The 26,902-nt window shown below is 36.5% G+C and overlaps 1 protein-coding gene across 8 annotated transcripts in view; it reads left to right on the top strand.

The window, feature by feature from the left end:
* The window catches only part of ELAVL2 (ELAV like RNA binding protein 2), a 70,250-nt gene that overhangs the window by 38,882 nt on the left and 4,466 nt on the right, over positions 1-26,902 (top strand). For all 8 annotated transcript variants that reach the window (XM_063080507.1, XM_063080506.1, XM_063080503.1 and 5 more), the window contains exons 4-5: positions 19,202-19,355; positions 22,507-22,732. In XM_063080507.1, the coding sequence (XP_062936577.1) occupies positions 19,202-19,355; positions 22,507-22,732 (380 nt within the window). The remainder of the gene's footprint in view (positions 1-19,201; positions 19,356-22,506; positions 22,733-26,902) is intronic.

The following is a 26,902-nucleotide window of genomic DNA, read 5'->3' as shown; positions in this document are numbered from 1 at the left end:
AGTATTAATTATAAATAGTAATATCTATCCCTTAAAGTATTTAGTTTGAGAGTGATTAAGCAACGCTAATAAACCTTTATACTAAGCTACTGTATTGCTTTTGTTTTGATTTTTGTTAAATTGATACCTTTTCCTAACTAGCCTATCCTTTTCTCAATTAGTAAATGTCATGTTCACTCTTTTTTTTCTTTATATCATGAACTTGACCCTTAATATAGGAAGAATGTAGAACTATATTTCTGAAATCTTATTCTCCCTGACTCAGTCACCTTGCTAAAATGATTTAATTGTGATCTTGAACAAATATTTTAATCATTTAGGTTTTCATTTATATCTGTAAAATGAATTAACTTATTCATCATTAAGAATGTTTATTACCTGCCTCTTTGGAAGAAAAGAAAAAACAACTTTCCATGGTCTGCCAAATTGCATATTAAGAAAAGATGTACCTATTTTTTAATGAACTCATGTTTCTTGTATAGAATGTAGTTAGTAATAAAATGCAGCATCCTATCCTGAAGAGGTAACAATTTTAACTGCTTTCCTCTACCATTGTTGAAAGTTTAGCAGCTACCAGTAAAACTTGTGCTGAGAAACACTCTTCTGTCTCAGCCTCCTTTTGCTACAAGACTATTGGGATGGGGTTGGTTTTTATTTATTACTGTAAGTTGTTTTTTATTTATAAAGTTTAACTGACCACTAGGAAATACTCTGTAGATGCTGTGTAAGTCGGCCTCCACCATAGAGCAGGAGAGGGAATTGGAGCTGGAGTGTAAGCAATGCTGTGCTATAAGGTGCTCACCACTTAGTAGGTGCTGTGTTAAAATTCCTGCAGCAAACTTCTGGGGTGTTTGAGACAATTGGCTTTTATAATAGCCATAATGCTGAGAGTTCCCCCTTTTGTAGCGTATGGAAGTTTGAAAGCAGATGTTAGGGAACCACAAAGAATTTGCTAGAGCAAAAAGCAGGATGGGAGACTAATGTGGAAATGAGCCCAAGAGCGATTAGGGATCATGAAAGGTGGATATGCCATGCAAAAGAGTCTTGGTTTTATTCTGTAGGTGAGGGGGAGTCACCAGAGATTTTGGAGGAGAGCAGTAATGGGATTGGATTTTAATATTAGGAGAGGAAGGTTTGCTCTGTATTTAAACTCCACCTGTCTCTGAGCATCTTAGCTCACCCTAGTTTTCTTTTGACTTGTACAAAGTGTAGAAATTTATAAATCATCTCCTATGAAGTACCCCTCATTTTAAAGCTTATTTATAGACCATATTTACCTTTTACCTTCAGCAGACTTGGAAAATTTAGAATTAATAGTTTGAAGGACAGGTTTCAAATTAACTGACCACTTATGAGATGTTAACATAATAAATGTTGTCTGATCAGATCTGTTTCTGGAGAGAAAAAAGATTGAAAAAATATACCACGAGTTTGGGTAAAAATGGCAATTTTGAGTAAATGGTTTCTTTGACATATATAAACAGCTTGAGGTCATGTTTTCGTGATTTCATTTTTAACCCATGGTCTGGAACTTTCTAGAGCCATGTACCAAGTTTTAACAGAATAGTGCCATATCTGATTATATAAAGCTCTTCAATATATTTGAATAAAATTCTTATATCTATGTTGAGTCCTGTTTACATGGTCCTTATTTGAAGCAAGAAATATGTTATTTATATAACACCCTTCATGTGGTTTGTAGAATGCTGTATTCTTGGCTTTGGTTCTCCCCTGCCCCACAAAAAGCCCAGAGATTTCTTACTTACCTGAGGGGTCTAGTAAGTGTGGGCAGGGGGCCTAGTAGGGCCCAGAACTTGTTTGTGCAGACTTCAGGACTGTAGCATAACTCCTGCTTCTTCTATCTCCAGAGTGAGAGGTAGATGAACATTTGGGAATTTCCAGAGGGCAACAACTTGTCATTCTTTGAATGGATTTTCTTTATTTTTCCGAGGTTGCTGGATCAGAAGCTGAGCCTGCACTGAGGGAAGGGTGAGGACCTGGGTTCTCAGTGTCCTGGTGGCAGTGTCCCCAGCTTGCCCCCTGCCTGTCCCTGCTTGTGAGCCACAGGGGTAGTGATGGTGGAAGAGTCCTAGCACTTAGCTGAACCTGTCTTCCTTAGAAAAGTGTTGATGACCTTTAGAAAGGTTAGGAAGACTGGTTAGAAAGGTTTGCTAACTGAAGCATGTCCATGAAGGATGTCATGGCCCAGGTCAGGTGGATGCTTAAACTTGTATGAAGTAAGGTCTATACCAGAAAATCCTGGCTGTTTCATTTCTGTAACCAGCACAAAGAATTTTCGGTTTTATAAACTCCATTGGAGTTAAGAGAGTACGTGACTGTTTGTGAGTGTGTGCTTGTGTGAAAGGTAAGGGGAAGGCCAGGGAAGTAATATTTGCATGGGTTTAGGAAATTGTTGCTTTTTACATGTGTTGGGGGGGGGTGTTTTTGAAACTTAATCACTTACTGTTTACCAGAACTGAGTCATTCATGAAGGATCCGTGTAACAGCTTGAAAGGTGAAAACTACTTGCAAGCCTAGAATATTAAGTGCAGAATTAGTTTTCTAATAAGGAAGCTGAGGAAGAGATTCAAGCAAACCATGTGAATCTTGATAGAACACACTAAGAGTAGAACCATGCGTTCAAATATGTTTGGGTTTGGGTTCTAAGCTGACAATGAGAATAGAGAAATTGAAACTGATTTGGATGGCCAGGAAACTCTTTTTCCTGAACACCACCGTGTTCCTTCAACTTTTCTTGCCTGTTTTACAAATGTGTGTCACCAAAAGCTTTTCTGCAACACATTGCTAGCACTCGTTTGCTTTACTTTCGTTTGTGACCCGGGGAATGTGGTGCTCAGTCAGTTTGGCTTGAGTCTGTTCTACCATAGCTAGCTTGAGAGGGTTAAGATGAACGTGCTGACTTCCCAAGAATGGAGCCTTTAATTCTTTGCTGTATCTACTTTTCACAGTAGTTTCCATAGGACTTTCATCTTCTTTCTTGTTTGGATTCATGCAAAGACAATAACAGTAGTTTCTGGTAGAAAAATAGTTAATCCCTTTGACCAGTGGAATGAAGCTTGTGTTAAGGGACTTGTTCAAAAGGATATAGCTAATAGCATTACTAGCACCAGAAATGTATTATCACATTGGCTGATGATGTAGTTTTTAATGTTTTTTTCCCATCTCACGTTATTAATATTAATCTAATGATTAAGGTGTTTTACTTAGAGCCAGGTTGTAGAGACCACTGTAAACCAAATATTCTCTGGTGGCATTAATTTGGGCCTTTTAGCATCTTGAGGCTTTCCAAACCAGATCTCTGATAGGTGTGAGGGAGTGGATCTGTCTGTGTCTTGGGGCGAAAGAACTCTAATGTCTTCCAGGCTGAACACTTGAGATAGCCAGACCTGTAGTTTAAGAAAACTCGTAAGGGAAGGTCTTAGCAGATAGGTGAGTTAACGTTGATTGTTATTTCCATTGTAATTGAACAGTGAAAGGATTATTGTAGTAACTTCCTGAATATGTTTTATAGGAGACTGCCCTTTCTTCAAGAATGTTTTTCTGGTAAGTTCTTAGCAATCTTAGGTGCTGGATTAAAAATTACATAAAAGTTCATTGGTCTCTTTTTAAATTTGTGTGGACTCTTTAGAAAAGCGTGGATGGTTATTTTCTTTTACTCCCATCTCTGCCAGACTTTCCTATCATTGCCTTTAGCACCAGTTCTCAGCCACAAGTCAATCCTATATCAAAATTACTTGTGTGTGGAGGTTTTATTCCAGAAGTTTCTTGACATGCTGCTTATGTGTAAGCAGAGAGAGGGCTATGTTTTGAAAACGATAAAGGAAATCTGATACTTGTTTGCCTGCCTTCCCGTCTGTGAAGAACTCCTTTGAATGCTGCAGTAGGACTTGGAGTCATAAGTCTTGGATTTGTGTTCTCTTCTTGATTTCTTGGTCTAGTTGTCTCATTTATAAAATGGTGGAGATGGTACCATGCTCCACAATTATCGTGAGAGATTTGCTTGCACGTGTTACTCTTGACATATAGACAGAGAAAATGCTGGCTTGTTAGTTATGGAAAGCAAAGATCAAGAATATTCGGTTGTTTCTCTTTCTTCCTTTGCTGTGTGAAAGTTGTATTTTAGAAATCTAGTTGGGGAGGTATTAAAAAGCAACCTTTTAACATTTCCTGCAGTTACTTTGTGTTATGGAGAAGTGGATTTTTTTTGGGGGGGGGGGGCAATAAGTCATGCTAATGTGCTTTGGGTTTTGATCATTAGTGTAAGGTTCTCTCCCCCCTTGGGAGTGAGAAGTTTAATCCTTCCTGCACAGGTTCTGAAGTTGCTAATGAGTCTTGATCTGGCTCTCAGGTGAGCTGGAGGAAGGGGAGGGAAAAGCAGAGCACCTGCCTGGTCCTGGAAACTGATCATTTAGGAAAGGCTTTAGTTTCCATGAGTTTTGCTAAATGGCTGCATTTGGAAATTTGACTGTTCCTGCCTGCTTTAACCAAATGACCCTATTCACATTCCTGGAAAAATTATGGAGTCATTGAAAATGGCTCCAGCTTCTTAGAATCAAGCACAGTGGCTTTTTTTGTTGTTGTTTTTTTGTTTTTTTGCAGAGACTGGTCAGGCCGATGGGCTCTCTCACCCAGCTGAGCCACATGCAGCCACTGAGTTCTTGGCAATATCTTCGAAGGGGTTTTATGGGCTCTGTTTATATCTACATTTTTGCATTTGTTGGTGATATATATTTATAGATGCTTTGCTTTCAAGCTACATGGGCATTTGTCTCCTTCAGAAACTAACATCATTGGAGGGCAAAGAAGAGGGCTTGGCATCTGTGATGTTTGTGAGCTCCCTAGGAAACCCCAGTACACCTCAGAGTTTAAGGATTACCTGTTTTAAATCCCTTACACAAGGAACTGCCAGAACTTTAATGTACACCAAATCACTGGGGGGAAGGGTGGTTGACAAAATGCAGATTTCTAGACTCCCACCAAGGTTTACTGAATTATTGTGCAACGCAAGGACAAGGAAATTGCATTTTAACAGTCACAACAGGTGATTCTTAAGCAGGTGGAGACTAGAGCTGAGAACCACTCTTTATTGGACCATAATTTGTACCTGGGTAGGTACATGATTTTTGTGTGGATTGTATCAAAGTCTCCTGAATAGTTGGGATTAACTAATACGCTTTAACGAATACAGTGCTGGATTTACTTAAGAAATAATATATTTTCTTTATCTCACATGCACACACAATTTGCTCATTTTCAGAGTATTTGTGTGCATCATTAAATATTAAATTTTAGCACATAAGTGCATTAGCATAATTTATTATCTGATTCTGAGAGTACTTGGGGGATTTGCAGTATGGATCTTCAATGTCCTTCTATTTACAATGGGTGTCTCATAGTGTAGAGATTGGGAGTTGAGTTATTTGATACACGGGGATTATAATTCCTTCAATTATAAAGGTTGCTTTTACAATTCAATAAAAATTTGTCTCATTTATAGGCTCTCAACTACACTCCCACCCCACCCAGTGTCCGGATATTTGAGCTGTCCAGCCAGGACCTAAATGGAATTTGCTCTATTTATCATAAGAACGCTCACAACCTGCTATAATTATTTTTTTAAAAAAAAGACAAATAGCATTTGCTGTATGAGCCTTAATTTAGAAACCTTTGACCTGTAAACTGAATTTTGCCCCAAAGCTACATGAAAGCAGTGCATACTCTGGCCAGAAGGCTTAGACTGTTTCCAAACCTGCTCAGGTTCGCAAAAGTGGATTAGTAAGAAATCAAGGATTTTCCATAGTGTTTTTCATTAAGTGATTTCTTGGGGGAATTGTGAAATATGCATTGTCTGCAAAGTACCGCGCACAAAGTCAAATGAACTGTGAAGGTGAGAGGTAAAAACACCCATCTCACCTTTGTACTTTGTTCTTTGAGTATTAAAGAACATTGATCTACCAAGTGACGAAGGAGATACTATTTGGTGGTTTAATTACAGCCAGCGAGTGTTATTGATGCTATCAGTCAGTGAGACCTGGGGAAAGGGCCTGGTGCCAGATCATTGAGTGTAATTAAATACCTCAGGACGGGATTCTCAAGGTAAAGTGAGGTGCTTCTGCAGATGTGAAGCAAGAGAACACATTGCCTTGGAACAAAGATAAAGGTAGTTGTCCCTCTCCTTACTGCCTGCTCTTTCAGTTTCTGCAGGAGTTTTATAAATTGTGATGATATGGTTTCTTTAATGTGTACAGTGAAGGTTATCCATGTTTTCCTTTAAAACCCTCTTTCTTGTAAAATATTAACAACTGTGACAAAAAGGGATTTAGGAATACTGTAATTATTTTTTTGTTAAAGCTGTGTGGGGGAATATATAGCTCTGGTGTCTAATAGATATTTGGAGAATGAAGGATCATCTTTGAATGAGACTATTAGTCTTGCAAATCAGTTCATTTAGAAAAAGCTTTCCCCATGGTTATTCTCTAATGTCTAATCATGTTGAGAGAGAAATATCTTGGTAGATTTAAAGTCATAATACACTCAGTAATGTTTCAGGGGTTATCCCCTTATGTATTGAATACATTTTTCATAGTTTTATAACTTATGTCAGGTCCACAGAATATATGTAGATAAACTTCCTTTGGTTCTGTTGGGAGGGCTTATAATAACATTTCTATTATCCCTTTCCTCCCTGTCTCCTTTATTGTATGCATATGCATCTCACGCAAATTTTCATCTCAGCCTGTCTGAGAGATAAATGCCGTACAGTACTACTTTAGTCAATCTAAAATGTTTCCTGTTACTGCTGTTTCTCCTCCTCCCTGTCCTATTCCCTAACTGGTATATAGTGCCTACTGATTGAGCCTTACCAAAGAAAGTGAGTTGGTTTCTTAATTTTAGTGTGTGTGTGTATGTATCTGTACAGGTACACTTACTGTAGATCCTTGATAATTGGGTCAAATAAGGCCCCAGAACACTAAATCCTGGATATTGTATGGTTTACTTGTAATATAGACATGGATTGCAGGTTTTGTTTTAAATTTCAAATAGGTGTTTCAACAGGGTATTGTCAGAATATCTTCTTCTTTAAGAGGAAGATTATTTGTTAGGAATTTTTCTTTGGATGTTTAAGGAATAATTTTTTAAATGTACATTGGAGTTTGATAAAAGCGAATTCAGGTCCAAAAGTCCCATCCCATTAGGGCCTTATTATGCTATATGGAACCGTAATAAAACCAACAGTCAGTCTCCAAGTTTGTAGGGAAGGTTGCCAGTTTTAAAAGTTACTCATGCCCGTCATACATGTGTTTACCCCCCCCACCCCCCACTCCCTGCCAAGGGCTAGGATGAACAAATATAAAATTAAGTAAAAATGTAACTGCAAGTTTTTGGTTTTTTTAAGAGTACATGATCTTTACTATACCAGTCTTAGGGAATATCTGTGAGTAATTAAATAAGTAACTTAATTCTGCAGTCTTTTTGAATACCTAGTGTGTGCCAGTCAGCTTTGTTAAATGTTGAACAGCATTAAAATGAGGCAAGAGGTAGTCTTGTCCTTGATGTCATTGTGTGGTAGGGGAGACAGCACTTCCTCTGTATGCCATTATTTGGATGTATGATAAGTGAATTTGGGATGCAGTGGAAATGGATATGCCACTGGCTGTCTGGAAGACTGTGCAATGATTTCAGAGGTGATAGGGTTTTACAGTATGGGTTTTATCAGATAAAAAAGAAAGGTATTACACATGGAAGAATGTCTCATCAAAAAGCAGAGAGTACTTTACATGACGTGTACCTTTTGGAAGAAACATATCTGAAGACTATAAAGTGTATTTATACTATTAAGTAATATAGCCTTCTACAAAAACGGTAGGAAAATTTGATAAAACCTGGCCCCATAGCTTACATTTCTCCTCCTTTACTGGAGACCTAATTTATAAGAGGAGCTGTAGGAATGAATTTTGGGAGATTTATTCATTTGATCGTAGAAACGTATCTGTCTTGTTTCACAGAGATGTGTGGGACTTTTTAAGGTACTTACAAATGTTACCAAGGTAAAGTTTCTCTATGGAGTATTTAATGTTACACACAGAGATTAGGATCATTATGTTTTCATTACTGCATACATAAGTAGGTCAACAAATACTTGGGTATCTGAACTAACATTGTTCAAAGCACTTTTTCTTCTAGTTTTAGACCATAAGGAAACTTAACTGTCAATAGTATTTAAATTAACTTTCTTACAACCACACTAATTTGGACCATTCCTTTCACCTAGGTTATGATGGGAAAATTGTTTCCATATTCTTCTTTCATACATTTCTGTCAGTGACAACATTTAGTCTGTCACTCTTCTGCTCACAAAAACTTAATAACCCTGACATTTAAGGTCTCTTGAATCTGCCCCCAACTCATTATTCTAGTGTTGTCACTGTCTTCATCCTTCAGTATGCAAGTCTATTTCTCCATGCCTTGGGTCATTCTCTGTTCACATTCTCTCCCTATACCCCTGACATTATGTACCAAGCTTTATTTGGCCATAAAAACACTTGTTTTTCACTGCACATTACTTTTCTCTTCAATTCAATAGTCCCCTCTCTGAGGGCAAAGGGATCTTTGTCTTCTGAGCACCTTACTCTGACTACTTATGTTTTTGTTCAGAAACATCCTCATGCAGAGGCCATATATTTTGCTTACAAGAAACTCAAATAGAAAAAGTCAAAATTTAAGTGAAATTAAAAGTGAAAGTTTGTAGAGTTTTTGTTTTGTTTTATACCATCCTTAACTTTGGGCGAGTGGTTCAGAACTGTCACTTCCTGGTAGGTGTCACTATATATTGAAGATATGGTTGAATGAAGAACGTGTAAAGGACTTATATGCTTTTTCCTTTTTACCAAATAATGAAGATTTTACTAAAGCTGTCTTGTCCCTTCATGTGAAATTTTCTACGTAATGTTCATCAGCCTGTGTCTTTGTCTATCATCTGTCTCTTTCTTTCAGATTTTTCTCTCTCAGACCTTAGATGGAGTGTGTGAAAGCACTAGGATGTTTAATCCATTGAAATTGGGTTGACAAGAACCTTTTCCTTTTTCCACATAGTACTAGTTGACCTTTATTCTTAAACAGCTCCAGTTTACTTACTGGAGCCAGTGTGTAGTCCTTAGTTACATTTAGTTTTCCAACTAAGCATTTTAATCTGTTGTCTGTTGACAATGCCTTAGACATAGTAGGTATTCATATACTACACAAATTATATCTTAAGTATATTTTTGGAGATAAAGTTGTGACAGCTATCTTGACAGTATGGCTTCTGTTGGAGATGTCATCTGGTCAAGTTTCAGAATTTTGAAATGCCCTTAAGCCGTTATTGGAGAATTGCTTTTTAAGAATTGGATGAGTACATCTATTTTTCTGTGAGCCAGTTTAACCCCCATTGTTTCCAGTGAAGCATAAAAATCTAGGTTATTTGAGCAAATATCACAACTTTGAATCATTTTGCCTGAGACGTACCTCAAAAATAACTCCTGCACAAGGCCATGGAAAAAAATCCACTCAACAGGATGGAGTACTTTCTTGGTGCGTGGGACTACAAGATAGGCATACATATAAGAATTATTTTCAACCCTCTAGGAGCTTAAGACCTAATAATAAAAAAGATTTGGATTGTAGTACTGTTACCCTGGGAAGCTTTGAGGCAGTCTGAGTACTGAGAATTCTTTCTTCAAGTCTCTGTAACGTTTTCGTAGTATATTTAGTGAAACTGTCAATTTTATAGTACTACCTGGTAGTGTAGCCTCCTCAGTATTATTGTATTATTTTTATACTGGGAAATTACATTGACTCATTAGGCAGCTGGCTGCCCGGTGACTTATAACCCATCTCACGTGCAGAAACATACACATAATCCTAATCTGAAGTTAGCTGTTATTCCAGGAAGCCCATTTATTATTTCCACTACTGTCTCCTCCTCCCAACCTCCCCCACCCCCACCCCCAGTATCCTCCGTTTCTCTTTTCACATGTTACTTTACTAAGTTTAGGCTCTAAGAAATCTCTCCCAGAGAGAATGAGGAAGTGGGAGGATTTAATATGTAATAGTTTGATAGAGAAATAAAATTAAGATGGGCTATTCTGTTGTCTATTTAAAGATGCTGGATGTTGACTCTCCATATGATAGTAAGACAGCCTCCCTCCTTACGCTTCAGCCAGGCTGCAGGCTTTCCAACACACTCATCTACTATCGTCTTACAGAATACCTGTAATATTCAAGAATTAATTTCAATAATAATTGCCATGGATTTGGAAGAAGCCTTATTTATGTAATCTTTGAACTGTTTTTCTGTTAAAGTGCATACGTCATCTTTGTGCCAAGACTCCCTCTCTGTGTTGTCTTATCTGACCTTAAAGATAATAGTGATATTTGAGTTTTTCTTCCATCAGTTGGGGATGCTGATGATAATACCCAATTCATAGATATGTTGTGAGGATTAATTGAATTGACATATGTAATGTATCTAGAACAGTGTCTGGCACATGGGAAGCACTTATTAAATGTTAGGGGCTAACATTATCTGTATTGTTATGACATGTATGTATTTAAAATCATATTATGTTATATCATGATTAAAAATTATTATTCTCCAGCTTGGTGCTAATAGTTTTATTATTCCATTTAATACTTGTAAAGTTCTCATAAATAATGGTAGGTACTAGCATCAGTATCAAATTACAAATAAAGAAACAGAGGTTTTAAAGGACCTCAGGAAATTATTCCAGAGTCATGTAACTGGTAAGTGAAAGAACCAAGACCTGGACCTAGCTCTGTGCAACTGCATACCCTGTGTTTTTACTCTTTTGTAACTTTGGAGGGCTCTAGTCTAAACATTCATTTTTGGCCACTGGTTCATAATATGCTCTATTGTGACCAGAATTTCACCGGTGATAATGTATTCTCTTCCGCTTTTTCTAGGTTTTTTGACCGAGTACAAAACTCATGTTTGCTTCAGTTCCAGCTTATTCATATTACTTAATATTTCTAAAGATTGTATGTCCAAATTAATACAGGTTCATTTCTCATTTTTAATGTTAAAAGTAAGGGACTTAGCTCTGTTAACCACTGCTGAAAATTTCCTAATGTGTAGAGGGTAGGAATAGACTGGTGGTTACAGCTGGAACTACAACCTTTTTTTTTTTTTTTTAATACCACTTTAGTGTAATCACTTTCTAAAACCTGAATGGGCTAATGGAATATGGAGCATATTGATTGACAGGTTCCTATTTAGAACTTGGAATGGCTAGTCTACCACCAGTGCAGTGGTGGATTTGATTTAACCACCCCCTCCTCAGATGCTATATGCACTACCATTGCTCTACTTGTGTTTCATTTCTTATTAAATTCTTTACATGCAGAAGTACTTAGGAATTTGGAAGGCATTTGTGATCTAGTTTGTGTTTTATAGTATCTTTACTATGTACTTTCTGTTTGCCTTTACCAACATGAGATGTCCTTATTGAAGCAACTGTGTACTACCATCAAAAAGACACAACAATAAAAGGGGTAGAAATGATCTACCAGCTATGATACTTGAGTAAAAAATAAAGATGTCTGTCAGGATAGCCTCTTTGGACCCTTATTTATTTGATACACATGGATGAATCTGTCTGGGTAGCATTTATTAATAAGCCCTGCTTAGTGTAGTTTTTCAGAGGCTGAGTTTAAGTCATGTGAGAAGGAAATCTTATTTGTTAAGTTTATAGTTTATGATTAGTTGCTTAATATAGATCTTATAATCACCATACTTTCGTTTTTCTGTGGCTATTTGGTAGTTTTAGTATTGTCTTAAGCAATGTCATATGATCAGTCATTGTTATGACCTTACTTGTCCTTGGCTTCATCTTTGATGTGAAAGAGATTACCTGCCTTGACTTTTATTTAACGATGTTGCACTAGAATTTGAAAATGATGTGAGACTGAGAAGTCTCCCTTGTGTAAACAACCAGTTGCTGTTTTCCCTTTCTGTCAAATTGTATGTAATTAAAAAAAGGCAGAAAGCCTTTATCAAAAAGATTCTGATTATTGTAGGTACATTTTAATTGTTACAAAGCACTGGTCTCGGGATTCTCAGTTTCATTTTTCACTCTTCATTCCTCCAACCCCCAAATACTAGATTTTTCTCAAACAGCTCCTAAATAATTCTCAGGCATTACTGGTAGAAGAAATATGAGGGTATTTTTCCAAAGTTCATGGAAAAATAAAATTAAAAGATAATATGAATCTTTCATAAATTTTTTGAAGTACCCTTGTATAGTAACTGTCCTAAGAGAATGACTTGTTTTGATGTGTTTTTTTTTAATATTAAGAAAATACTTTATTTAGCAAAGCTGAAGTTCTTACCTTCTTGTAGTATCTGTTCTGGTATCTCCTTGGAAATGAACAGTTATCCTCCAAGTAACTGTCATTTCACTATAAAATTTCATGATTTCACATACTGTGTTGCATCTAATGGTGTAATGGAAAACACCCTGATGGACAGTCAAGACCCCTGAGAGAGATATACCACCTTTTTGCTCTGTCTTTGAACAAATCATTTTGCCTTTCTGTGCCTCAGTCTTCTTGTTTTCTAAATACAGAGAAAGTGAACTAAATGATCTCCGTATTTTCTTTTTGCTCCAAAATTAAGACTTTTTTTTCTTCTCTCACCACAATATTATGCTATTGAAGATTGGGTTGCCCCTGGGGACCTGAATTTCCAAATTGAGAAATGAAACTTCATTTTTAAAATGTTCAATGGATTTTTCATTCTAGTCTGTGCATAGAGTACCATCACCTATGATTTTTGGTATATTTCAAAGCAGATTGTGACTTCTCTTAACTTTTAAACAGTATTTCAAAAATAAACTCTCAAATTAGTATATGATTATAAATCATCGTCATTACAGTAAATGTTTGATAGGTACTGAGTTGTAGAAAGTAGTATGATAACAAGGTTTGTTTGTTTTTTTTATTTCAAGGGGTTAAAAACCAGTTACTAGGCAGGGTAACAGATGAGTACATGTTAGTTTAGTCAGTATTTAAGAGAAGAAGGCATCTGATGTAGTGTGGATACAGGTAAAAGGTACCTAATTCAGACTGTAATGGAGAGGACTGATGAGCATTGACTTTAGGGACTAAGTGATGCCCATGCAGAGTCTGAAATGACTGAAATTTAGGTAAGTGGAAGGGGTTGCTTATATTAACACAGGGAAGTGAGAGCAGGAAGCTGTGGGAAACTACTGAGGGTTATATGTGTTTATATAGAAAAGGTAGCTAGTGGCCTGTGCACAAAGGACTAAGAACCTTAGATTTAAAGCGTTAGGGAGCCCTTGAGAGATTTTGAGCAGAGAACAACATAATCAAATGTATTCCATGGTATCTCTGAACGTCTCACTTGAATTAAAGCAATCATTACTTAGTCTTAAAACTTTCAGTCTAAATAAAATGTAAGGTTCCATATGTATTTTTTACTCATGTAGTTTTCTAAATTATGTATCTTGGAATATCTGTTAAAGGTAACTGCCTAATTTGAATACCTTTTATAAACCTTCTTGTTACGTGTGATAATTTGTTAGCTCTGACACCTTTGCTGAAGCTGATCTTTAATTTCTTATTGTTCTCTCAGGCTTACTCATTTGCAACGCATTGTGAAACATGCCCTTTCATACGGAAAACATAATCTTGGACTATGATATGCATATGCCTTGATGTGCATTTGAGAACTGTTCCTGGTAGGGTTTTGCAGTTACAAGCAGATAAAAGGATGCATCCTCTTTTTGGGTGAATTTTGAGGTGTGTGGCCTCAATTGACATTAGAGATCAAATCCTTCTTTGTACTTTACTTCTGAGCTCTTCTGGAGATTTCAGTGTAGCCCACTATCTATATAGCCATGATGCTGTCACAAGACCTTTGCTACTGCCTATCAGAGCCAGAGCTAACTTTCATTTAGTCATAGTGTTGCTCTTCAGACAGTCCCATCAAGACTCCTTATTTTTGATATGAACAGTAATTAACTTTTTAAATATGTATAAATAGGTAAGACCTTGTCCACTCCGTGCAGCTGGAGAGATTGAATGGAGCTTTTCAAAACAGTCTAAAGTAGCAAGTGTCTTAATTTTCATGTTCAGTGTGTGTAGTCCTGGGTCAGTAATTGACAAGTGATAAAAGTTGTTCAATGGTGATCTTGTCAGTGGGTGATTTTTCAAATGTTTTTAGTTAGGGAAAGAAGGAATTGCTGTACTCATTTATGGACCTTATTGCTTTAATCTGCTGGTATTAACATCTGCTGTCACTGGTCTTTACATTGATGGATCAGAGAAAGGAGAGCAGTTGTGTTTTCAGAAAAAAGCATTTAGATGGACTTGTATTAAAAGTAATGAACCGGGATTTTAAACTTTACTGTGTACATTTAATAAAGTACCAGTTCTTATCCATAAGAAGTTTTTGTTCCTTTAATTCTGTGTATTTTGATTAATTTATATTTTGATAGCCCACTCTTAGTATATGTGTTACTCCTCTTTGCATGTTTAATATATAATTAGTTTTAGCTGCTGATGAGGAATGAGAAATGAGTTTATAATTACAAAGATATACTATGTTTCATACTGTTCCATTTTTGAGACCTAATTATTTTGAGAAATCTGTTTTATTTCTATTATTTCTGTTTTTATTTTCTATTTTGTCCAGTCTAATTCCATTTGTGAGGAATGATTTGGGTAGCCATTGGCCTCAGCATTTGTTTGCCTGTTACTTCTCCTTCCCTCCCTGTTCCCTTAAATCTCAGCATTGCTTGTCTTTGTGTATTATATCACTTGTAGAGTTGTGAGAAATTCCAGGATAAACCTGAGTTTTAAGTTGCTGTCTTTGGAGTAGATTGGTGTTTAGTGTTGTACTCCCTGTATCATCTTTAAATATTTAGATTGCAGACTCTCTTGCTGCCTCTTAAATTAGATCCTTCACTTAGTAGTTTTGACATTTCATAACCTTGCTCCTCAGGCATTAAATATTCACCTGCTTTAAATGGCAGTAAAAATTTAAAATCCAAACCCATGCACTAATCCAGTGAATATTGATTAGAGAAAAGTTTATAGTTGATGAAGGAAGATGTTTTAACCTCACTAGGACATATACTTGGAAGTTCATTATACTGAAGTATTTCTAATAGAGAATTTGCCATTTAAAGCAAACCCTCTCTTGGGTCTTCTCCAAGGGAATTTAGACTTGAAGAACCACAAATACTTAACCCTTTGAAGCTGAAGATAGCCCATGCGTGGTTCTCTGAGTATCAAAGCAAGACACCTGTACAAGCTCCAAATCCACAGAAAAATCAGAGTAGAGAAGGTTGCTGATAATTGTCAGATATAAAACTTGGTCTGGTAACTTATTTTATTCTCCAAAGAACAAGTCCTTATCCCACTGCAAGCCTTCTTCCCACTTTTGTATAAGTACAGTTTCTATTAATAATCCTCTGAGATGGAAGAAGAAATGTTTTTCTTGGAAAGGAGGATGGTAATGACAGTGATAGCCTTGAACAGAGCAAGAGAGATAGAGATGCTTTAATCCCCAGAAGCAATAAAGGGGTAGGGCTGAGACCTGGTACATTGGTCTGGAAGGAGGGAGAGGGCACTTGCCCTTCCTTAAATCTTCATTTCCTGGAAGTGGCATTGCTTATTTCTAAAAATTAGAAAGTAGTAACATTAACTTCAAAATTCTAATTGTGATGTGCAGTTACCCCAGTTAATCTCAATTAGTGACCACTCATCTTTTCTTAGTAAAAGTTACTTTTAAAAATATTAGTGGAAAGTGAAATAAAATAAGTTTTGACTTAACTATAATTTCTAGTGACATTCTGCCTTCTGTCTGTGTTCAATTTCTCTCTCTCTCTCTGTCTCTGTCTCTGTCTCTGTCTCTCTCTCTGTCTCTGTCTCTCTCTCTCTCTCTCTCTCTCACTGTGTGTGTGTGTGTGTGTGTGTGTGTGTGTGTGTTTAAGGAATAGCCAAGATTCATTTAATTTTTCCAAACTCTTAAGAACAAGTGAACTGATAAACTACCTGCAGTTACTATAGTGTGGTATTATGAAAAAAAAAAAAACTGAATGAGGAGAGAAGGACATAAAGCTAAGATTGGAGCTTGCATTCAGTACTAGTTGTGTATAACCTTAGGCATGTCATTTACCCTATGCTTGTTTCTCCAGCTATAAAGTACTAATGTGTACCCTGCCTACCTCACGTTATTGTTGTGAGTCACAAAGTACAGTATTTGAAAATGTTTTACAAATGGTGAATTCCCATAAGCTCCTATATGTAAGCTAATGTTAAACATTGTTTGTTACCACTGTGAGTTTATATTCAATCTAGTCACCTCTGTCCTGCCTATGGTAATGAAAACTGGTTCTTTAACAAAGTTACTGAAAAATGCTGTTTTGAAAAGGTCTGTCTAAGAGCCCCCCCACCCCCTTTTTTTTGGTGGCTGGCCTGGATGGGGATCCAAACCCTTGATCTTGGTGTTATAATATATCTTTGAGCCCTTTTAACGTGATTGGGAATTTAAAAAGCAATATGAACTGAAGACTGGACGTTGAGAAAAGAGAAAACATAACTGACCCAAGTGTGATTTCAAATCTTTTATATAAGCACTAAATATAAACCCGTTTTCCTAAATATATTTTAAGATAACTTTTAAAACACTCCACCCACACTCATCTGAAATGCACAAAGCAGTAAATGTCACTGCATGAGTAAATTATTCTGGAACAGTGTAATGAACTCAGGTTACTCTCAACTTTAATAGTCTGGATTTTTACCTACGTCCTCAGATGCACATAGAGATAAATAATATTTATAATGTAGTTACCTAGATTTTTAGACTCTGTGCTAAGTATTTCATACGGATTAGAAATTATTTTGTTATTTCTAATAACCATACAAAGAAGATACAGTTATAAGGTAATATGCTTAAAGAATTTGTCCCAAGTTCACAGGGCCCATAATGAATTGAACCTAGTTTTGAGCCCAGGCACACTGATTAAGAGAGCCATTACCTTTAACCACTGTTATACTGCCTCACACCATGCTTGAACTCATGTAGAGGCTGCCTGCTTTGTGAGCCATTGGAAAGTAGCCACCTTTGAGAGTGTATAGATGCTTACCCTTTAGCCCATGGGAAGTGATTCTTCATAATGGGGACACTTCTGCCACATGATCTGGAGCTCACTTGCTGAGAGGTCTCTGCTATGGGAGTAAAGCCCTGGAGTTCTAGGTATGGATGTGAATCCCAAAGTTTTAGAAATTGGGTATTTCTAGGAAATAGATTGAGTATTTGTTTATTTACATCACTGCATGCATTTATAATTAAGTGGCTTTATGTTTTATCAGTTTATAGCAATCCCAAGACTAGATTCCATTTAAATTATTTTGGTCACTTGAAGTTTTCCTTCATTTCCTATTTTTCACTTACAGTTAAATACTCCAATTCTCATCAAGTGTTTAGGCGTAGAGAAAAAAAAGTAGTATGTGAGTGGATATCTATCTTCTCTCCATCGCTATTCCTAGTTTGTGTAGGACAGGACAGTGCTAATATGACTTCTAAATATAGGCTTTGGGATAATAGGTGTATTTTCACTTATTAATGAGCAAACTGGTTGAATAAAGGATAGGACTAGTAAATGTTCACTCGTGGGGCAGGGGTGAAAGATAGCAAGACCTTTATAAGCAGTATAAAACCTGGCCTTTTTTCCCCCCATCTGGAAAGCAAAAATAAAATAAAATAAAATATATATATATGTGTGTGTGTGTGTATATATATATATGTATGTATGTATGTATGTGTGTATATATATATATGTAATACGGAGAACTGTGGGCATAATTTAAATCATGGAGAAAATATTTGGTATTTTACACTAAAAGTTATTTAAATATTAATGTAAATTAGAAAAACTTTTGGGGTTTTTTTTTGGTAATAAACTAGATTAAAAAAAATGAGCAGGTGTAAGTAATTGTATGATGTTACCCCAGCAAATCAATCCAAGTTGGACCCACTAGCCATTTTCATGACTTATTTGGAAGATGGGGTATATTGTGAAAATTCTGTTCTTACAGTTGGCTAGTCCAGAAGAGCTTACAATTAAACTGAAGGGAATGTGGTCAGGGATAGCTCATGAGACTCACAGCTGTCTAAATATTGGCAGAGAGAAGTTATAGGCAAAGAGCTATTGATTACAGTCTGGGCAAGAGATACAGATGGCTTAATGAACTTTCCCTTACATGCTGTGGTCCAGTAAGTTGTTATAGACCTGCAGGATCAGCAGTGTATTGGATAGGCTTCATTCATCAAATATTTCAGCATCTGTCATGTGTCAGACATTGACTAGACATTGAGGATACAGTGATAAGTGAGACAGATGTAGTTTCTTCCCTTGTAGAGCTAACATGGAGAATGATGATTATAAACAATTACCTGCAGACTTAATTTCTCTTTCATTCATGTGGTATTTTGGACACTGTTATCTCAAAGATAGGAAGTTTTTTGAAAGTATGTAAAATGGCATGTCAAATTAATAAAGACTTAAGCCATTTGAAAATTGAGGTGAAAAAGACTTTGGGTGAGAAGACAATGGACAGAATAATGTAGGTTACAGCTTATTCACATATTTAAATTTCTGGAAATTTATGGAAGATAGAAAATTATTTTGGCATAAATGAAAAGGGTACACTTATTGATAAAGGGTAAATTTTTATTTTAGAAACGCCCCCCCGCCGACCTTTGGGCGAGGCTGGAAAATAGGTCACAAAAATGTATCCAGTGAATTTAGAATCTTTAAGCTAGTAATGATTGGCCTAAATCCCTACATCTAGGGGGTTGGCCCCACTAAGGACAACCTAGTACCGTGAGCAGTACTGTCATTTATCCACTGGTTTGTTTTGAGAACTTACACTCTTGGGGCAAATACTGTCTCCTCTCCACCCAGAGGAACAGCATTCCCCATTTGCCTAGGATTTCCCCAGAGATGAGTTAAGCAGTTAACACCTGGCTTGCTTTTACTTCGTTGTTTCTCCTATGCTCCTCATGGAAAAGTTACTGGTGCAGTCTTTAGGTTTCTAAAGGGGGGTGTCTGAGTGTGCATATATGTTTAATTTTATTTCCCTTTTCCAGGTTTCCTATGCTCGCCCAAGTTCAGCTTCTATCAGAGATGCAAATTTATATGTCAGTGGACTTCCAAAAACAATGACCCAGAAGGAATTGGAGCAGCTTTTTTCACAATATGGACGCATTATTACTTCTCGTATTCTTGTCGACCAGGTCACTGGTAAGTAGGCAGCCACTCCGGACAGTCTCGCTCTCTGAGTGGCAGATTGTGAACTATTCTGTCTTTCCCACACAGCAGTCTTGCCTCTAGAACACATCAAAGGTATATGTGGGCCAGAAAATGCAATTTTCTGCTGGAATTGTTCATAAATATGCATGGACAAAAATAGATTGTGGAGTGTAGTGAGCAAGCTTGAGTCATTTCCACCCCGAAGGTGCAGGTTTGAAGCCTGTTTCATGGCTTGTAATAAATTTATAGATGCTATAATCTTCATTTCCAAGCCACTGCGTGAAAAAAGCCCCATCCTCCTTATAGAGTACTAATAAACAATTTTATTTGTGTAAAAAGCAAAGTTTAATGCAGTAGTGTGCAGCTGGTTCTTCAAGGGAGGGTTATGTCGCATCCACACCGGTAATTGCTTTTTTCCAGGCCCATGCTGCACTGTATAGGCATATGTAACAGTATGAAATTTTGAATGTTAAAAATTTATTTTATGACTAATGTAACTTTTAGTCAATGTGAAATGAGAAGACTAAGATGTTTATTAAAATTTTTGTATGTAAGGGCCAAAGCTTTTAGTTAAAGAAAAGCTAGCAATATAGATTTGATTTGGATTTTAAAAATAAAGTACAGGTTTTTCTTGTTTTCTTTAAATTATAAAAGCAAAGCTTGTCCTTCTAGAGACTTTTTAAAAATAAAGAAACATGGTAAGAAGGGGAAAAAAAGGTCACCAGTAGTGCCATACGCTTAAGCAGTCACATTAAGATTTTGTGGACTTTAAAAAACAAAAAAGTAGACTTTTTTCTATTTTTGTGTCTCCTTCTTACCCTTTCTTTCTCTTTCACTCGCTGTTATGTCATAATGATAATACTCTGGAGACACATTGTATGTTACAGTGTCTGAATTTTTAAAGAAAGTAGTGGATTAACCATGGAATAAAACCAGGCTAAGTTTAATTCTTCAAGTGGAGATCAATTTAGTTGATCTGAATTTGATCAGAGCAGCCCACATTACGCCCTCTGTGCTGTTAATTGGCTTCATAGGAAGTACCACCCTTAGAGTTCAAGGGAGAGAGATCTACCACTATATACATCCCTGGGGAAATGGCCTATAGATTTTGTTGCCATGAGTAAATTCAAGCAAGTGAGAAATGTGAGACATGGTCCTCTTAACTGCATTAGTTGTTTCATAATCTTCCTCATACGTTTTACCATACCATGTTATATCCCACAAACTGCTAATGGGGTTAAATAGAAATCCAGGCCTTGCAATCCAGATAAATTTGTTCAAAGCAATAAAAATGTGCTTTTATTTTGTTCATATCATTCATGCATTTTAATTCATTCACTCTTAATGAGAACTTGGTGAATTGAAAGTAGATTTCACCTGTGATACAGAAAGCTCACCTCATCTGTTAGTGACTGTCCATTCTCTCATTCATAGTACATGGATCACCACCTTGTAGTTTAGTCAGTGACTCTCAAGTGTGGTTCTGCACCTGCAGCATCAGCATCCTTCTGGAACCTTGCTAGAAATGCAAATTCTTGGCTCCCTTCCCAAACCTACTGAATAAAACTGTAAGGGTGGGCATTTTACTCTAAGGTTATTCTGATGCATGCTTCAGTATGAGGATCACTGGTTTAGATGACTCAACCTGTGTAGAGGACATTTCATTGCCAATCTAATGCTTTCTTAATGGAATGGCTAAGCTATAGGGGTTATTAATTCTTAATAGGAGCTAGTAGGTAAAATGAAAAGATGTATTTGCTATCATTTCACCATTTCGTTTTTATTCTTAAAGCTTTCAAAGCAAAATCTTATTCACTTTACCTGAAATGAAAAATGAAACCCTGCAATTTTGTTACTCAGCCATCAGGTGGTAATAATGTGCAGTGGATAGAGCTTAAAGAGAAATGGTAAAGTGATAGGGGCTGTCTGAGATAAGTGTATATGGAAAAAATGCCTTGTCTACCTTAGGAAATTCTAAGCCATTGACCTTGCACTGTATTAATCATAAAGCAAGGAGATCTTCATTTCTTTTTAACATTCCTGCAAATCATGATGGTGTAGTGTGTTCACTCAGCATACCTTTCTCAGTAACCCCTAACTTTTTCTTCATTGACATACTCTGAATCATCTAAGCTTTTCTAGCTGCTAGTCCCAAACTGGTTCTGCTAGTACCAACTTACTTGTTATGTAACTGCTTATCTTATGATGACCACCTATGGCCACCCTGACTAGCCTGTTTCAGTTGATTACATGGAATGAGTTGGGTTTCCCTTTACCCTTTTTCATCAGCTGAAAAGATTCTTGGCCGTGTCTCTGCTTTCCCATTCTTGTCTCAAAGTGGGGAGAGTATTGGATTGGGAGTGGCCTTCTGTAGACAGAAGTAATGCTGCAGAGGCCAGCAGGCTTTGATGCTTTACTTTTTATTTATTTATTTTTAAAATCTAGGTCTTCTTTTACCTCTTTTTCTCCATATAATATTGTTTCTCTAATAAAGCATAGCTAGTGAGAAGGATGGGGGAACTTCAGAGAACCAGAAGAGTCTCTTCAGACATTTTTTTCTTGGACCCGTATCCTACATAATATTATTAAGGTGGATATATTATTTACAATTTTGGCCGAAATATTGTCTTTCTCCCACAGTGCATGTCGTTTTAGCATAGCTTTTTGCATTTTTAGCAAATGTCTGGTTCTGTTTTCTTTGTTACAAGGAAGGGAACTACTGTGCCCCTCGTTTCTGAGTTGCTTGTCCAATAACACAACTTGAAAAATGGAACTCAGGCGTACTGTTGACATTATTAAAGAGAGTGTGTCAGGAAGAGAGGGAAAGGAGGTGGGGGAGAGAGAGAGAGAACATGTGTATACTTGTGCTTTCTCATCTTCTTGGCTTACTGGAAGGCATGTGATAATGGGTACTTAGATTATATAGGTGACTTCATGCATTTAAAAAAAAGCAAAATTGTAATTCTAGATTGAATTGCCGTAGTAAGTTAAGGTAAAATTTCCTCTTGGTATGATTTTGTGGCAAATGTTTTATGTGGGTGAAAACATGTTCTTGAGAAGGAAAATTAATTTATCCTTTCTTCTCTCCCTCCCCTCTCCTTCCACTCCCTCTTTCCCAAATCTTTACTCAAATCTGCTATAGGCATATCAAGGGGTGTAGGGTTTATTCGATTTGACAAGCGGATTGAGGCAGAAGAAGCTATCAAAGGCCTAAATGGCCAGAAACCTCCTGGTGCCACAGAGCCAATCACTGTAAAGTTTGCTAATAATCCAAGCCAAAAAACCAATCAGGCCATCCTTTCCCAGCTGTACCAGTCTCCAAACAGAAGGTATCCAGGACCACTAGCTCAGCAGGCACAACGTTTTAGGTAAGTCTGGTCTAGTTCTTGTGCCCAGCTATCATACTGAAAGAGAACACTCAGGTTTACTGTCTAGTACTTTAATGGACAGGATCTCTGGTTTGCTTTTATCAGTGTTGTTGTTGCTGTTTTCTTTCTTTTTTTTTTTTTCCTCATGGGCTCAGAGAGAACCTACTTGGGGAATAGTGTCTTTTGCTAATAATGAAAAATGGGAACAAAAGGACAATAACCTACAGCAGAGGTTCTCATCCGGGGATGATTTTGTCCACTGGGGACATTTGGCAGTATCTGGAGACATTAATATTGGCATAACTTGAGTGGGGGTGCTACTAGCATCTAGTGAGTAGAGGCCATGCTGCTAACCACCTTACAAGGTACAGGACAGCCCCCCAACAACCACAAATTGTCTGGCCCAAATCATCAATAGTACTGTTGTTGAGAAATTCTAACCTACAGATTGCTGGGATCTTCTTAATTGTATCCAGTGCTTCTGATTTCCCCTTTTTAGTTTTTTTCCTGATAAGATTTTATTTTCATGTTTCAATTTTTAGGTCAAGTTCTTTCAGTTACTTTGTTTTATAATATGTGCACTATTAAGGATAAATAACCTATGTGAAAACATTTGTTTCTACAAATGGGTCCTTCTCCCCTTTTTAAAAATGGTTTCTTATAGTTTAGAGGTTGGCACACACTCTCTGTAAAGGATCAGATAGTAAATATTTTATGCTTTGTGGGTCATGGTCTCTGTTGCATCTGTGTTTGTTTGTTTGTTTTTAACAACTCTAAAAATGTAAAAGTCATTCTTAGCTCCTTGACTATACAGCAGAGGTGGCAGGCAATCTGGATTTGGCCTGTGGGTGGTAATTTACTGACTTCTGGAATGTCCATAGAATGACTATAGCTTTAGCCCAAAGAAGACATTCCCTTCATTGACAGATACAAATATTCTGACTTTTCAAGTTGTATTCTAATCCTGGGATAACAGCCAAACCAGGAATCTTTCAAAAAATATCTCTAAACTTTATGTGAGAAACAACAGTGACTCTAAGAAGTTAAACTGAGCACAAAGAGTTTCTGGTTTCATAAGCAAGTCACTCAGTTTTTATCTTCGAGTACATTTTTTAATATCCTTTTGGCCATCTGGTATACTGTAGCCATAATGCCATCAAACCCCCACATTAATTTTTTTGTATTATAAGCGCATATCAATTTTATTTTTTTCCTTCCTGAAATATTAGTTAATTACCAAAAATATAATCAAAAACTTAACCGAAGAAGATCGAGGCATTATATGTTTTCTAGATTAAGTCACATGTATTTGTTTATTGGGATATTTGGAGTGCTGAAGAGAGTGGAGATAAAAATCAGTCAAAATACCTTCTTTTAAAAAAAAAGCTCAATTATTTTACTTGAAGTATTAGAAGGAAATTTACCATAAATAACACATTCAATTTTTTTATTTTTCTTTCTTTCTTTTTTTTTTTTTGGTATTTATCATTTCACAGTATCATCAGTTTTTGTGGCCCTTTAGCAATTTCTTGCTAACCCCCGCTCCCCACTCCTTTCCCACCTCTGGTGACCTCAGATCTGTTCTCTCCTTTTGAAAGTTCAACAAATTATTGTGATTGTTGTTTCTTTTTTTCCGGCTCCCACTTATGAGTGAGGACATGTGGTATTTCTTTCTTTGCCTGGCTTATTTCCCTTAACACAATTTTCTCTAAGTTCATCCATGTTGCTGCGAATGGCAGTATTTCATTCCTTTAGATGACAGCAGTATTCCATTTTGTATTTATATCACATATTCCTTATCCATTTGTCCATTGACAGACGTTTAGGTTGGTTCCAACTCTTAGCTATGAATTTCTGCTTAAGTTGGTTATTGCTGTGGGAGAAGAGGTGGCATTGTCAAAAGGCCACATTTGAAATGGGTGACTAGGTTCCCAGTTGATTGAGCCTTGTACTCACTCCACACTTTGCTATAACTTTGCAAGAAAAAAGCTTTGATGGAAAGGAAACCTTTGCCATCTTTGACTTTGGTGGATGGTAGTGGTGATGGCACAAGAGGGAGAGAAGCATGGAGCTGTTTGATGCCTGCCCTTGTGGAGAAAAAAAATCCCACATAGCCCCTTTGAGCTCTGCCTGTATGTGTGTTTCCTCTGTGGCATATTTCTTGATTGAATATAATTTATATATACATATAATTATATATATGTATATAATTTTTTTTTTTTTTCTTGAAATTTGAGGACAGCCTGGAGGGATTTTACAAGTGTTTTCTAGGCAGCCTGTCTAGTATATATAATAACTTCAGAGCTCTTTGGAACCTAGAAAAGAATTGAGCTTAGATGGGGGAAAGTTCTTTAAAATTTATTGGTTGATTTTAGCACTGTAAAGATATAGCTTCCTACTGACAGCAAACATTTTATATTAATTTCAGTTTTTAATTTTTTCCCCTAATTTAAGCTGCATTTTGGTTTTATGGTAGTTACTAAATAAAACAGTGTTTTTACAACCAAGGCTGAATTCTGGAGAAGACTGAAAAGACAGGATTTAAGAGAGGGTTTGATTATTGCAATGGCAGGGCTTGTAGGTGACTCAGGTGTTAGATTGGTGGCGACTATGGTAATCCACCCTCAACACCACCTAGCCCCTTCCCCCACATGCTCTGTGCTTTTTGTTTTTGGTTGAGTAAAGCTTTACCCCATGTTCTGATGGTCAAATTTAATATCTTTTTTAATGTCTTCAGTTCATTCTGTGTTTTTAATCTTTTAGTACCATATGTTATCTTTAACTTGGAAGTTCTTCCTTTCCTTGACTCCTATAGAAAGAAATTTTGGAAGAAGTAAATGAGAATTGTCAATTATAAGGAAAACCTGGTTTCAGAAAATGGGGGACTTTTTTTTCTCCCTTCAGATTCCTAAGTGTCATCTCCCTCACCCAACTTTCCATTCCTCCCATAATCTCTATCCTGGTAAAAAATATAAACTAGTCAGTGTGCTTAGTGAAGGTGTTTAATCTAGATTGCATGTTGGAATAAATTATTCCTAGAATTCAGGTTTAACCTGATACGTGTTTGGTGTTCTTGTAAAAATATATTTAACTTGGCTGTCATTACCTTGATTTCCCTACTTCATTCTGTTGAATAAAGGTTGAAGCTTCTTCTTTTACCTGATAAAGACTCATGAATTAAAGACTTGTTTATTTTGTTGGTACTTTACTCTTTTCTGTAGTTCAGGTCTAAATTCTTAACGAAAATATTTTTTCCCTAGTATTTGTGTTTTAATACTCTTGCCTTGAGTTTGTCACCTTCCAGCGGGCACTTAGAAAACTTCTTGCTGTGTATTTCTGTGTTGTCTGTAGTACCTTGGGAGTTGAAAGAGATTGGAGAACACAAGTTGTAATTATTATAATAATAGCCAAGGATATTTTTAATATTCATGAAGTGTACCATACCTTTTAAGGTTAACAAAATTAAAATTCATGTAATGAGGGTTGAGTTTAAAAGCAGGTTTGTGGGGTTTATGGCTCAATCAACCCATGTGAATAGCTGGGGAATTATTCTAACATGAGTGCTGATGATCTAAAATGCTTATTTAATTGACTGCAGTTTTCAAAATAAGACAGGCCTTATTTATTTGGATGGATAGTGTAATTCAAGCCCCTTAAGTTTATTCTTGGGACATGGTATCTGAATTAAACTTTAAGTTGAATTTTGTCATGTTCTTTTCTTGTGGAGCTGCTTTAATTTTATTGAATGTGATCTGGTCTGATAGCCTGTGTGCCTGCTTCTGTGAGCCTTTATGCATTTTTAAAGGAGCATTTTAAATCAGCACTTGAGTTGCATTTAAGACATGTGCTGGTTGCCTTATCACAATTTCCTTTTGGAAAAAACTGGTATTAATCCTCTTGAGTAATTTTCCTCTTTCTTAGAGGGCAGATGATACCATCTAATTGGATAAGGGGTTGATGATCTTGTGGATAATTCAGAGCAGGTCTCGGTTGATGCTTTGGAGAGGTTTTGATAACCATTATATATAGGGTTCATGGTTTTATTTTATTACTCATTGGTAACCTCTCTTCATATTTTTATTTCTCACTAATTGATTTCACATTTTGCCTTTACTTGCATGATAGACTTACTCTTGTAGTCTGTCTGCTAATTCTTTTTGAAAATTAGGG

Source organism: Cynocephalus volans, chromosome 16 (assembly GCF_027409185.1).
Source record: "Cynocephalus volans isolate mCynVol1 chromosome 16, mCynVol1.pri, whole genome shotgun sequence".
In the NCBI taxonomy this organism is placed as follows: Eukaryota; Metazoa; Chordata; class Mammalia; order Dermoptera; family Cynocephalidae; genus Cynocephalus; species Cynocephalus volans.
Note: the sequence above shows the minus strand (reverse complement) of the source record. Positions and strands in the feature narration are given on the sequence as shown.